The sequence below is a fragment of the Anarhichas minor genome, unplaced genomic scaffold (assembly GCF_050575085.1).
Source record: "Anarhichas minor isolate MPS153535 unplaced genomic scaffold, ASM5057508v1 ptg000007l, whole genome shotgun sequence".
NCBI lineage: Eukaryota > Metazoa > Chordata > Actinopteri > Perciformes > Anarhichadidae > Anarhichas > Anarhichas minor.
In genome coordinates, this window is record NW_027466453.1 from 7,073,509 (window position 1) to 7,087,572 (window position 14,064).

A 14,064-nucleotide genomic window follows, 5' to 3' on the forward strand; every position below is an offset into this window, starting at 1 on the left:
TTAAATTTGCAACTGAAAACCCTGTCATGAGTATTGTATGTTTGGATTTTTGCATGGCGTACATTTTGTTATGGGAATTGTTTTGTTGAGATGCTCATGTGCTTGTAGCTGCCAAAACATATTGAAGATGTTGCAAAGTGAAGTAGAACCAAGAGTGACTGTTGTGAAACTGTAAAAGCCTGAAGAAGTATCAGGTTTTCTGTTTGCCATGACAACTTCTCAAAGAAGTGTTAAGTTTTGTTATTTCTATCTCATTTCAACCAATCGGTTATTATATCCACACAATTATGAGTTTTGTTGTTTTTATTCAATCTGTGATTTTGCCAATATAACCACGACACTGCTGAAAATCATACTTGTTTTCACATAATTATTCATTAATCATGAATCAGTATTTGAAGTGTTAAGTTGTGTTATGTTTATCTCCTTTCAATAAATCTGTTATTATATCCACACAAGTTTGAGTTTTGTTGTTAAGAAATTTACTGTATCCTATTCTGACATCCAAGAGTGATGTAAACAGATTTAAACAACTTAAGTCATTGAGAAGAAATCTGTTGACCCGTCATGTTTCAATTAAAAAAAACTTCATATCTACTGAAATACCAGGTTTCTTAGTGTTTATGATACATTTACTCCTTTAAGTCTGCCAAAGACTACAGTGCATTTATTTCTGATACTGTAGTGTATTTTTTCAAGGTTTTTATGCTTCAACGCCAGCCACAGTCATGGCCAGAGGCATAATATTTTGGGTTGTCTGTACATCCTGTCCTTTCTCATGAATTTATATGGAGGGAATTTCTTCAAATTTGGACTCAAGGATGAACTGATCAGATTTCACACAAATGTCTAATGAGATAAAATAATGGAAGTGATGACATTTTTAACAGACATAGATGTAAACTGCAACATGACTGGTTGGCGGAGGCGTTCATTTCTAGTATCATTAAATCTCAGAAAACAGCAAAAAATCTGCCAACATGGGTTGGCATCTTTGTGTTACGGGTGTAGTAAGGACCCAGGAGCAGTCGCGCACGCGCACACGCGCGCACGCGCACACGCACGCGCACGAATATCTATAGGAAACCAGCAGCAGACTCTCGTGGTCGGGGACAGAAGGCTGAGCGAGTTACCAGGGCAGAGGTAGTCCGAAACAGGCAGGGTCGGTAACAGGGAATCAGTCCAAGGGTGTATGCGGGAAAGTCTTGCATGGAAGCGGAGAACGATCTGGCAGTGGGTGTGTGTGAGGCAGGGGTTTAAATAGCTAAGGAGGCAGAGTGAGCAGGTGAGAGTAATGAACTGATGAGGTGAGTGTGACTGGCAGGTGCACTGAATGAACTGATTAGGTGAGTGAAAGGTGGAAAAAACTAGATAAAAATGGCAGAGCTGTGACACTTTGACTGTATATGATATTATTATCATTATCAAGTGTGTGTTTGCTAGATTAGACTGAGCCCTTCATAACTACATAATAGTAGGTATTTTACAGAGCCCAGCATGTTGCGCCGCAAAGTTTCTACAGTAGCCCAGACGGACAAACCAAACACTGGCTCTAGAGACGGCATTTCACTTTTTTAAATTTAAAGTGCCAGATTGAATCTGGTGACACAAATGTTTTCTACACACTTGGAAAGGAAGGGTGAGCAGAGAGGTATTCACTTGGTTGCAATCTAAAACCTCACCGCTCGATGCCACTAAATCCTACACTGGTCCTTTAAGACCTTTGCCCAACTATGACGGGTACCTTTGAGCAAGTTGGTTAAAGGAGAGGTTCTTCTCCTTCCTCTGTTCAGTGCTCAAAAACAACTATTATCGAACAAGAATTATATGGTAAAGATAATTTATTAATTATAATAATTATATATATTTTTTAACACAAACATCTTTCCATTCCGGGGGAAACTACACTTTTCACATCTGGGGGTATCTTTTTAAATGGTGACTAGATTAAAGAGTCGTCTTTAAAGAGCTGAGACCTTACCTCTTAACATCAGACAAAATTGTTCCTTTCTCTTTCAGCTGTTCTTCAATTCAAGCTCCTAAGAAAAAGATTAGTGCAGTTTCATGTAGGACCAAGGTGCAGCAGTCTGTGTGGCAGTAAACATGGTCAGGGTGTGTGTGTTGTTCATACCTTATATTTTATTTAGCTATATTCATATTATTTCCTGGGATGAAAGGAGGCCATGCAAGCTTGCACCTTGATGAGCTGTAATGCTCGTTAAACACAATTGTCAGGGAGACGACTTTAAACATTTTAAGGACTTTGGAATTGTAAATGTGGATTACACTGAAACACAAGTGAGTGACATCTAGGTGGCAGGTTGAGCCATGAGGCCATAAACGAGCGTCCAGTGATGAATATCCATGACAGCGCACTGTCCACTGGACCTTTGTCCTGAAGTAAACACACAGATGTACCGTGTAGTCATTTTAAGTTGCTAGCCCAAAACTATAAGGGAACAATTGTAGTTTTCCTGTTGGTAATAAAGTAATTTTGAAATAAAATCACATATATACAATAGAATAACGGAGTAGGACAAATTAAATATCAGAATATATAAGATAAAACAACAAAATGCACAGTATATACAATGAAATAGACTAGTGTTAAATTTACTGACTAGGTGAAAAACAGTGAAAAACAGAAGTGCAAAAATCCAAAATCAACCCCAGCAAACAACAGTGTAGCATTGTGTAATTATGTGGAGGATGATCTGGCCAGAGGTGATTTATTGGAAAGTGTTATTGCAGAGGGTTATTGCAGAATGTTCTCCTGTATCTTTCCTTGTGACAGCGGAGCTGGATCAGTCTGTTGGAGAAAGTGCTCCGCTGTCACTGCAGGAGGTGGTGGAGAGGGTGGTCCGGGTTATCCAATATGGATAATAGTTTCTTCAGTGTCCTCCTCTCCACCACCTCTTCCAGATAGTCTTGTTTACAACCAATGATGGAACCGGCCTTCTTAACAAGTTTGTTCAGTCTGTTGGTGTCTCCGGCTCCAATGCTGCTCCCCCAGCAGACTACGGCGAAGTACAGTGCACTGGCCACAACAGACTGGTAGAACATCTCCAGCATCTTGCTGCACACGTTGAAGAATCAAAGTTTCCTCAAGAAAAAGAGTCGACTCATCCCCTTCTTGTACACAGCGTTGATGTTGGTCTGCCAGTTCAGCCTGTTGTCGATGGAGACACCCAGGTACTTGTACTCCTCCACCATGTCCACATCCTCTCCCAGAACTTTCACCGGTTGTGGAGCCGTCGTCTTCCTCCTGAAGTCGACCACTTCTTGTTCTTCTTGTTCACTTCTTCTTGTTAAGAAGAGCTTTCAGGTCACTGGTGATCCAAGGTTTATTGTTGGGGTAGCAGTGTACAGTCCGGGATGGTAGTTTGTTCACAGAATTTAATATAATCTGTGATACAGTCCGTCATGCTGTTGATGTCCTCCCCATGTGGTCCACACAGCACATCCCAATCTGTAGACTCAAAGCAGTCCTGCAGAGCATCATTAGCCTCCTGAGACCACTTCCTCACAGTCCTGGTGGTCACAGGCAGCCTCTGCACCAGAGGAACATACCTGGGTGTTAACATGATCAGGTTATGATCAGACCTGCCAAGGGGGGGAAAGGGCAGTAGCACTGTATGCATAATTTGCATACAGAAGGTCCAGAGTTTTATTGTTCCTTGTGGGGCAGTCAACATACTGGTGTAAGGTCGGCAGGGCTTTATCCAGAGTGGTGTGGTAAAGTCTCCAGTAATAGCCAGAAAAGCACCAGCATGTTGACTCAGCAGTCCAGACACAGTGGAGTGGATGGTGTCCACTGCTGCCTCAGCGTCAGCTGATGGCGGGACGTACACAGCCACAACAATGGCGGACGTGAACTCCCTCGGCAAATAATAAGGACGCATCCCCACGGCCAACAGTTCAATGTCCGGGCTACAGAAGCGTTCCTTCACACACACATGGTCGGGATTGCACCACCTCTCGTTCACATACACAGCAATCCCGCCACCTCTCTTCTTACCGCTCTGTGTAACGTCTCTGTCCGCCCGAACAGTCCTGAAGCCGGGCACCGACGCACTGTGGTCTGGAAAATCCGCGTGCAGCCAAGTCTCCGTGAAACACATGATGCTGCACTCACGGAAGCCCCTCTCGGTCTTAACCAGCGCGCCAAGTTCGTCCGTCTTATTCGCCAAAGACCTCACGTTCCCCGTTATGATCGCCGGTACCGAAGGTTTATATTTCCTCCTCTTCGCCCTCCGCTTTGCGCCCGACCCGCAGCCTCGAGCCCTTCTCCGTAGCTCCGCCGGGATCTCAGGCCTGGCGCCGGGCAGCAGCCGCGGTTTCCTCAGCGCAATCAGCTGATCGCGGGAGTAGACAATGGCCCCACTCATTGTGTGTGTCTCTCCGTTACAAACAGGAAGAAAAGTAACAGAAAGCCACGAGAAAAGTTGACAAAAATGTTAGTCTTGTCTGACCGTAAAAACCAAACGTTAAGGAAAATAAAAAATAGAAAGTAGAGGGGAAAGAGTGAAAAAAGACTACAATTAAAACACACAGAGGGAAGCTGCTGCAACAGGCTGCCGCTGGCACGGCGCCATCTTGCAAATATTAATAGTGGGAATAGAATAGGAACAGTTAAATAATAACTACAGTAGAAACTATCTCTTAACTTCCTCCCAAACATGCATCTTATTGCTCGGTGGGTCATACATACCCTGTAATAATAGAATAGGTATTAGTAGTTAAGGGGAGACACTACAGATGAACAGGGTAAATATTTTAACTAATAAATATCACAATGACACTTCCACAGATGATTACTGAGATTAATCATCTGAACACCAGATATTCAATACCAACATTAAGATTAACCCATGGTCGTCATCAATTTAGTTAATCTTGAAGGATTTGTTGTCTTGTGAAAATGCAGATGAACGTGTCATGATGTGAAGAGGTGAAATAAAGAGTCCATTGCAAACATGAATAAGGACACCGATAAAGAAAATTAAGAGGAAACAGAACATGAAGTTGATCAAATGATAAAGAATTTGTGACAAGAGCAAAGATTTGGAGTAAGATCTTACTGAGATTCTTTGGACGGAGAAAGAACTGAAAACAGAACTACCTAAATTGAAATGGCATCCGTCAGATCAAATGACTCCCAATGATGCATTCTTTGGAGATAAAGTTGAATCAGTAATAACTACAAAGCTCCTTGTGTATTCTCTGATAAAAGTGACACATTGGTCCCATTAGATATTACTTTATGTGCACGAAGCCATCTCAGGTCACTTCTCTTGACTGTGTGTTTATTTTTTCGGTCACAGAAGGCAGCAGAAGTCCACTCACAGGCTACACAGGTAATCTCAGTGGGCTGTTACTATTTTTAGAGTGATTTGTTGTCTCTCTTGGTCTGCTGCTCTCTCACAACTAGACTGATACTGTATGTAAAGTTAGTGTTTGTTGTATGTTTTAAGCCTCAACCCATCAAAGACAATAAAACAAGATCATTTGAATACAAACATTTTATATTCTTGTGCACAACAGGACATTTTTAGATAAAGGTAGATTTCCAATTCACTGAAGATCTACATCTTATAGTGATTAATATTTCTTACACTAACTGAAGTCTCAAAGTCTTGTTTTTAACCAAACCGATAAACATGTCATGCATGTGTAACAGCAATTGTGTCTCTTAGCAGATCTTTAAGGAAGTCAGTTTGAAGTCTCCTGTGATTTTGATGTAGCTGATGATGTCCATGTTATTACGGTTGGGAAACTGTACTTCATGTCCATCAGGAAGCTCCACTTCAAACATGTCTCCAGTCAGCTTCAACACCATCTGAAAGAGAAAAGATACAGTAAAACCTTTTCATTTTAGCAGACATCTCAAAATCTCTGCAAACAAAATCTCCCTGCATGGCGAAATATCACTAAAGGTAAGTGAGGAAATGAGTTTCTTGTGATTTTTATTTTTTTTTTTACAAAATACACACATTCTCTCTCCCTTCAGTCAGATTGCCTCACCTTGACCTCTGCTCCCCTCTGTAGGGGGTTGTGTATTTCCCGTTTCTCATCGGCCCAACAACCAGCAGCCTTTGAGTTGCAAACAAGAACGGCTCCATCAGTGTCGTCATGGAAACGAGGGTTAAAGTGCAGCGCCAGGTCGTCTGCACCACAGCCGAGATCGATCTCGAATCTGAGTGGATCAGAGATTATACAATAGATGTAGTCTTAATATTGATGTGTTTGCACAGCATAAATATCACCGTTTTATTCAGTGAAGAAGCGAATATAAAACAAATGTTATGGGTTTGGTTGGCTCACCTCTCAGCATCATGTGGAATTACCCCCTTTACTTTCAGCTGATCTCCAGCTCTTATAATCACGTTCTTCAATTCAAGTTGCTGAGAAACACAATTTTGCAGTTCAGGATTAACAAACCATTTAATTAGAAAATAAAAGATTGCTGTTATAATGGTACTCATATTTGTATTATACACATTACAGAAGCAAAGTTAAATAGAAGCAAGAACAAAGCAGTCAAACTTACCATGCTCCTGTTGGGTGCTGGTGTTGGTGGACAGTCCTGGAGCAAATGGAAGATGTAAGAGGATGGTGTTGGCACACAAGCAGCCTTCTGCCCTAGAAGACAACAAGAAAGTAGCCTGACTGTGAAGTTTCTCCCAATTTATAATGTGAAGCACAAAGGATTCAGTGATAGGACGGGTCACCGTAACAATGTGACCCGTTGATCATCATGATAATCAAGTAGCCCTTTCAATGCAGATGCACTGCTCTATTATACACGACGCCCCCAAATTTGGGGGCTCCGTGCTCAAGGGGGGTAGCACATGTCGTCGAAGAAATGTACATATCGAGAGCGAATATTTTGCATGTATACATGTTATATACCAGATTAAACAGCAACATCTGGGAAACACTATCATGTAAGTCACTTTTTACACACTCCAAACACAATTACACACAACTAATATAAGCAACTAGAAGATGTACCACAATATCACGTATTTTTCGGCACGAATTGGCGACCTATGCACTCTGTTTGCATATCCCAACACAACGCTGGCCGCTATCATGGCCGATGCATAGATCAGAAAGCACGAGGATTCGACCGCGAATCCACCCATAGCTTCATAATTCCTCTCTGTGAAACCATTAAATAGTTACAGCCAGAAAGCCAACGAACAACAAACCGCTCCACAGCAAAGAAATTGAAACGCATCGTACCTTGAGATGATTTTCTGGAAGAAAAACGCTGGAAATTGACGGTAATGCATTTCAGCCGTGTTCTCTCCGTGTCCCTTTGTGTGTGTGTGAGAAAATGGCGCTTCTGGGTGCAAGTATGACGAGATGGTCGGCATTTTACTGTTCGGCGAATCATTTTATGATCGGGGGTGGCGCAGCACAGTTTTGGATTTTTAGTGACTAAAAAGTCTGTCAATCTACTCAAGAACCATCCTACTGCATTCCCGAGTCTCTTCCGCATTTCACAAGGTGTCACATGCTGAAATCCACCAATCATAGGCTTAGAAAAGGCTACATAGACACAGACAGACGAGAACATTCCATGGAGGAGAGATATGAGATCTCAAAATGGCTCAAAATGATGCCAAACTGCTGTATTTGGATAGATTGAATACTAGTAGTGATAAAACAAGTGAAATATATAGTTATATAGTATATAAAATTTGAATAGAACAGCGCAACAGTTGGTTCCAAAAATAAGAATTTGGCTTGACTCTGCCTGACCTCTCCGTAGTCAAACTTCTATTACGTTGGCCTGCTTCACTCAATCGAAGTAAATTTGTTTGTGGAGACTTCAGACATGTTGTGCTATGTTTGTGGAGTATTTTTAGGCTTGGATCTGCATTATTTCAAAGAAATATCAATATAAGTGCTTTTTTTTTCAGGCGAACCTGAAACTTTTCAATTTGAGCTGTGTGCCATCTTCATTCACTATTAACCAGTAACATATACACAATATTTACACATCTCAACACATCCCACAAGTGTTACCTGTATTATACCATCAACATTATTAAAATAGACCTTGTAGTTACAGATCTACACTCTATAGCATGGGTATGCAATTTTCGAGCAGAGGCCTAAAAATAGGGCTAGAGTCCAAGAGTTAATCAATGCTGTTGAACTAATTTAGTAAAAAAGATGAATTGTCTCTTTAATCACAGAACACGTTGTGAGTAACAGCTGCCACAGTGACAATGCGAAGTGTTTGAACAAACTACTCTGCCAAGAGCTATTTAAATAGGTTTTGATTGGGAGCCACTCTGCACGTTGAGGAAGGTCCGCAATACGTTACTGATTACAATGGAGCAAAAACACAACCAGAGTACACTGTCTGTTTCCAACCAGTCTGTTAAGTTGATCCTATCAATTAAAGAACATTGCTTTAATATTAATTATTGGGCTCGTGACAAAGTGGGTGAGAACACACCATTTGTCCCCATATTACACTGATCTATAAATCGAAACCATGCTTGTCAATTGTTTGTGTACCATACCCACCATGTGCTCTAGAGGTTAAAGGGGGAGGCACCCAACCATTTCCTCTATTTATACACTGGATGATGTCATCAGTGATGTCATTGGGTCAAACCAAGTATGGGGGGGGAGTATGTACAGGCAGATTTGTAGGTTAGTTGTGATCTGTTTTACATTGTTGTGAGTGTATAGCAAATTGTAAACCATATCAAATTGTTGGCTACCTAAAGGGGTGCTGTAAGGTATAGCTTTCGTCTGTTAACTATTGGAGTCAGTAGTCGGTGTCACCTGCACTCATGGTAGGAACTAGATCCTGCTGATAGAAGGCTCTATATAACGAGATGACTTTGACTGAACAGGGGAGAAAGGAAGATTAGTGTGTAGCTGTGTGTATGTGATTATGTTACTTTATGATGAGTTGAGTTTTATTCAGTTAAGTTAACTGTTTGTTTGTTTGTTTTGTTTGTATATACGTTTGGTTACACGTGTAGCAGGGCACTTTTATAAATAAAACACCTCTTTGTTATCTAGGCAAAGTCTCTCTGTCTGCCTCCTACCACTTCAGAAGCCACTCCGGTCAGGCTTCACCACAGGGCTATTGTTCACAATAACGCTGGATGTCTCTTTAATAATTCATTTTACGATTAGAATGTGACCCGTTGATCATCATGAATATCAAGTAGCCCTTTCAATGCAGATCTGATCTATTTAATCATTGCTGTTAAACTCATTCAGTGAGTAAAACTCTGCGTATCGGTCAATCGCATGATAATTTAAGCTACACGCAGTTTTCGCTCTCTTTGAATGTCAGCGAGCATTATACTTTAATTTACCGATGGTGTCAACGTGTGTTTTGATGTAACGGTGCGCTCCGTATTTCAAATGTCTGGAAGTTCAGTTGTCAAGGGTAGAGTGTAACAAAAATATAAGGGCCGCTTTTTATTAAATGGAATAAAAGATCTCCACCCCAATAATCGTTTGCACTGTCCCTTATACAAATGTGATCTGTGCTAATGGTTTGGTGTCTTTACTGCCCTCCAGGTCACATGTTAAAATAATCTAATCAGCATCAATGCTGACTAAATAACACTTCTTGTAAATACTTTCAAAATATAGGGGCCAAACTGTCAGTTAGAATAATCTATCATTATATGCTATAATAGTTGAATAGTTATTACAACTTAAAACTCAAACTCCATATATTCGTCAGTGAGAATAACACAGATGCCAATACAGATGTGTATTGGTGGACAATGGTTATCAATCAATAAACAATCCTGTCCTACATATCAGTAAAAGTTGACCTCAAGTTAGTTATCACAATGTGAAACGTAACTGTTACAGTAAAATAATAATTGTGCTGCTTATCAGTAACATTGTCACATGACCGCCTTGCTCGTCGTAGTTTCCCTCATGAACTTTATGAACTGAAGCTACGAAGACGATTGATATATGTTATCATTTCTAGATGCTTCAGTTTGGCCACTTTATTCTGAAAGTATATACCGGAAGTGGTAGTATGCTGCCATATCTGCAATGACGTTGTCTTTATTAATGTTCTGTAGTTCCACATTGTGACCACGGGAGGACGACAAAACTCACGATTCTGAATCAGAAACAGTTTATTGCCAAGTCCGTTTGCACTACTCTATGGCTGCCTTGAAACAAAGTGGAGATGAAGGTTAAATCGAGTGTATTTGGAATCACATATGAAAACTATCTACGGCTGCCTCCATATGTGACCATCGTCTTGCAGGTCGTAGTGGACACTAGGTGGAGATGACGGACAGCTTGGTCACTTTCCTTTGAAAGTATCTGCCGGAAGTACTGCCATGTCTGCATTGACGCTATTTTTATGAATTTAGTGAGTTGCAGTTCCAGACTGAGCCCACTGGAGAGCGGTCTATATATATATATATTTGAAAAGTCGACCTCAATGATCACAGTGTGGAACTGCGGTAACTGTTGTACAGTCTGTTGGTTATCATTTCTAAACAGCTTCTGTAAAATTCTCCCCGGACCAACATCTTGTATTTAAGATTAATGTGAAAAATCTAGCCTTGGCATGAATGCAGTGATGTCATCATAAGTGAGGTCCACTTCACGAGTGTAATATAGACATGACATTTGTGTTTGTAAACTTCCCATAACCAGGCTGAATAAACTTCCTGATATTCACTCAGGAATGATGAGTATATCAGAGAAAGGACAGTTGATGTCCTTGGACGGGCTCTTATGAACCAGTAGACTAATATTTGATCGAACCTCACATTGCACAACACTGGCACAAACTCCTGGTTTGTATGTTTATTTTTTAGTAAAATACTCTGGTGCAAACACAATGTCCAATATCGGGTGAAGATTTGGACATTGTGTTTGTTAGTTTTAGATATTTTCACTTCCAGATTTTAAGAGAGTGTTGCCGTCTGCCCTCTTAGAACAAGACAAGCTGGTGAGTCAGTTTTCAAACAAAACAGGTATCCACTTGCAAAAACACTGCTCCACAAAAAAAGTCAACACTGGCACATTTAATGGCTCTTATTTATCCAATTCAATTTCATGTCTCTGGTTTCTAACGTTGCCTGAAGTTGAACTTGAGTCCATCATGTCCCTTCAGTCTTCCCCCGTCTAACAAGTGGCTGAATATAAGCTACATTAGACCGGCAGATACAGGTACTCCGCAAAACATCAATACATATTACATCACATATTGGATTGAATCACGTTAAGCTAAGTGATGTCTGTAAACCTGTTAATAGCTAATTGTATAATCTATAGGCTGAGATATAGATTGAGGAGACTGATGCTGCTAACGTTAGCTATCAGTCGTAGCTAACTGTGTGCAGCATCATTGAGAGAGTTACTACACTGACAGTAAATATTCACATATCTTATGAGCCTCAAATCTCTGTGTGAAAGCCTTGGTTAACCTGCTAAACTACAGCTTTTTCGGCATTTTGGTGTTTCTCTCGTAATGTGACAGAGCGTTTCTTTCCCTCAAAAGAGAGTGCAGCCTTGGTGATGACGCCATGCTGGTGTGGTCTACAGCTTGGAGCCATAAAGCCCCTCTTTCTTTTTTAGGACATGGCAGAGGAACAGCGTTTTGGGATTCATTGTTGGTGCAAACAGCTACACAGCAGTTTGTTTAAAGTAGAAGTTTGGAGACATGTTTCAACTTCACATGTTAACCCTGTTGCCCTCAACGTTTTCCCACTAAAATGGAAGATGTGATGAGAGCCAACTCTGGATGAAGCATTACAGGTCTGAAACTAAACAAACAAAGGTCCCGCCTCTGATCAGCCAATCTATGGGTTCCTTTGTAAATAGTCACTCTGAGCACCGGAGCTACTCTTGGAGCAACAGAGCGTGTTCTGGGTCTGAGGAGACGGAGCAGCAGAGTGCAATACTATTAATGTTAGCAAAGCTAGCTACGTTACATTTTCACTAACATATATATGTATATATATATATATATATATATATATATATATATATATATATAGCCTACGTTTTCGAATATATTTTAAGATGCATATTGTTACAGTCTTGTTCTTTAAATGAGTTTATCATTATCAACTGCTTTACAGATTTTGGTCACATTTAAACCTCTCTGTGCCCCCTCTTCAGCCGCACTCCCCCTCCCTTAAAAAACAGTAACCTGCTCACCTGTCATCATCAGTCACTACAAGCCCAGATTGTTTGTTCCTTTGCCAGTTTGCCCCAGTTGCCATGTGCTGAGTACTTTAGTTTTCGAGCAACCTGAACCTGATTCTGACTCCTTTACCTGGAACTGGATCTGAACCTGCTGCCTTTCAACTTGTCAACCAGTATCAGAACCTGCCTGTTCCCCTACACATACCTGCCCACCAACACTTGCATGTAAGCTAATTCATTTTCGAAAAAAACATTGTGTCATCTACCTGTTTCGTCTGCGTTTGGGTCCTTCCCCTGCTGCCTGCACTCCCAACCATGACAGCCTTCGGTCTTGTAAATAATTATTATCATACTGGAAAAATCAAGGAGTATTCCAAAACTAGGTATGCTGTAGGTTGTGGTGGGGAAAAAAACGATTTAATAGAACTGAGTGAGTCCTATAATACTGAAAAAGGAAACATTGAGAATAGAAGTTTGTCTTTGGAGTATTTATTCTCTGCACAGAGAAGGCTCCATCGTCATACAGAGTGCAGTGCAGTCTTGCAGGAGGATGAGCCAAGAGTAGTGCGTCTGTATAGCTTATAAAGGACAGGGTGTGATGCAGGAGTTCACACTCAAACATCTGGTCAACAGTTTCTAACTGCCCATTGACACCTCCAGTGACCTGAGTTCTGGGTTTATGCTATTCTGTTCTGTTCCTCCAGAAACATTCTTCCTCTTCTCACGTGCATCTACATGAGGGGCGATGCTGATCAAAGACCAGATCCTGGTACTAATGCTGATCTTGACCCTGGACCTTTCCCTCTCTCTGCGCTATGTTGCTGCCATGCTTTCATAGATTATTTGAACTATTGTAAAAATTAGAAGTCACTGATTGAGTTTGATATCACAAAATGGATTATTTTTAACACAAACTATTAATGACTTTTTAATTTCATTTAATTATTTTCTATTTGTTTCACACTGTACATAATCACTCACTACATAATCAGGATGTTCAACAGCAAAATGTATTCTACATAAATCATCAGATCTTGTACAGCACCCCCACCCATTTCCTGTCTTGTTCGGTTGAGTGAGGCCTTGGTCCTTGCAAGGCAGGAAATGGGTGGAGGGTTTCTGTTTTTTTTGTCAAGCTACAACAAACCACGACCCATATCCTGCCCTACGGAACGGCAACTCATATGCAAACATAGTACCTCCTATACAGAAGCACAGCTTCAAGTATAGAGCAGTCTGTTACAATAGTATTATTATACTGTTAAATTTATTAAAATAATGCAGTCCTCAATTATTTGACTCAAATGTAGCTTAACCAAGTCACGTCATATGCTACTTCAGTACACTTCAAGGACATATACTACTGGAACCACGGCAGAAACAATTTGGCCAATGCTTATGACAGGGGCCAAATTTCTCCTGCATCACTCTCGGTTACAACCTTGTCTTGTTCAATGCACTACAGTGTTGCTGGGAGTGTGACCCAGAGTGAGGTGCTAAGGGAGGATGGGAAGAGGTCATCTGTGAAATGGAACTGAATATTTCCAACCAAACTCAATACAAAGAGGGGCATGACCAAAACATATGTAAATAAATAAACACTCATCCATCATCTGCTATTTCAAGGTGTAATGGAAGCCCTCTCAATAAGGCCAAAACTGAATCTCTGAATGTAAGTTAGAGGTCCACTACTAAAATCTAATATATAGCAATGCTGGACCTCCAAGACATTTTGAGGAGCAGAGACTTACAGAGTTTTGGAATCTTCTTTATTAAATGAATACAGATCCCAGCAGTATCAGGATCAGGTTGGTTGCTGAATAGGTTTTCACATACAAGGAATTGCCTTGGTATTTTATTTATAAAATTAAAAAGTACGAAAAAACA

At 40.7% G+C, this 14,064-nt stretch overlaps 1 protein-coding gene and 2 long non-coding RNA genes across 4 annotated transcripts; 2 read left to right on the forward strand and 1 right to left on the reverse strand.

The window, feature by feature from the left end:
* Nucleotides 1-10: 10 nt before the first annotated feature.
* Nucleotides 11-9,053, forward strand: LOC142942320 (uncharacterized). The gene is made up of 2 exons (XR_012951586.1): nt 11-5,936; nt 6,049-9,053. It is a non-coding gene; the product is annotated as an uncharacterized LOC142942320 (long non-coding RNA).
* Nucleotides 5,513-13,007, reverse strand: LOC142942283 (galectin-2-like). Of its 2 annotated transcripts, none has more exons than XM_076084551.1 (5): nt 12,444-13,007; nt 6,551-6,642; nt 6,325-6,404; nt 6,025-6,196; nt 5,513-5,839 (listed from the first exon to the last, which is right to left on the reverse strand). In XM_076084551.1, the coding sequence occupies exons 1-5, from the start codon at nt 12,526-12,528 to the stop codon at nt 5,693-5,695; spliced, it is 576 nt and encodes a 191-aa protein (XP_075940666.1). In that variant the 5' UTR covers nt 12,529-13,007; the 3' UTR covers nt 5,513-5,692. The 2 variants fall into 2 exon arrangements, with proteins under 2 accessions (XP_075940666.1, XP_075940673.1); XM_076084558.1 differs by lacking the exon at nt 12,444-13,007 and adding an exon at nt 12,190-12,372.
* On the forward strand, nt 12,047-13,468 carry LOC142942328 (uncharacterized). Its single transcript, XR_012951588.1, has 2 exons — nt 12,047-12,402; nt 12,882-13,468. It is a non-coding gene; the product is annotated as an uncharacterized LOC142942328 (long non-coding RNA).
* Nucleotides 13,469-14,064: the final 596 nt, after the last annotated feature.

What these genes read in the sequence shown, in the direction of transcription:
- LOC142942283 (XM_076084551.1), bottom strand. Translation starts at nt 12,528, where the DNA reads ATGATAATAATTATTTACAAGACCGAAGGCTGTCATGGTTGGGAGTGC. An exon ending in CCCAAACGCAGACGAAACAG is followed by an intron (nt 6,643 to 12,443) that starts GTAGATGACACA and finishes GTTGTCTTCTAG; the next exon opens with GGCAGAAGGCTGCTTGTGTG. An exon ending in ATTCCACATGATGCTGAGAG is followed by an intron (nt 6,197 to 6,324) that starts GTGAGCCAACCA and finishes TGATCCACTCAG; the next exon opens with ATTCGAGATCGATCTCGGCT.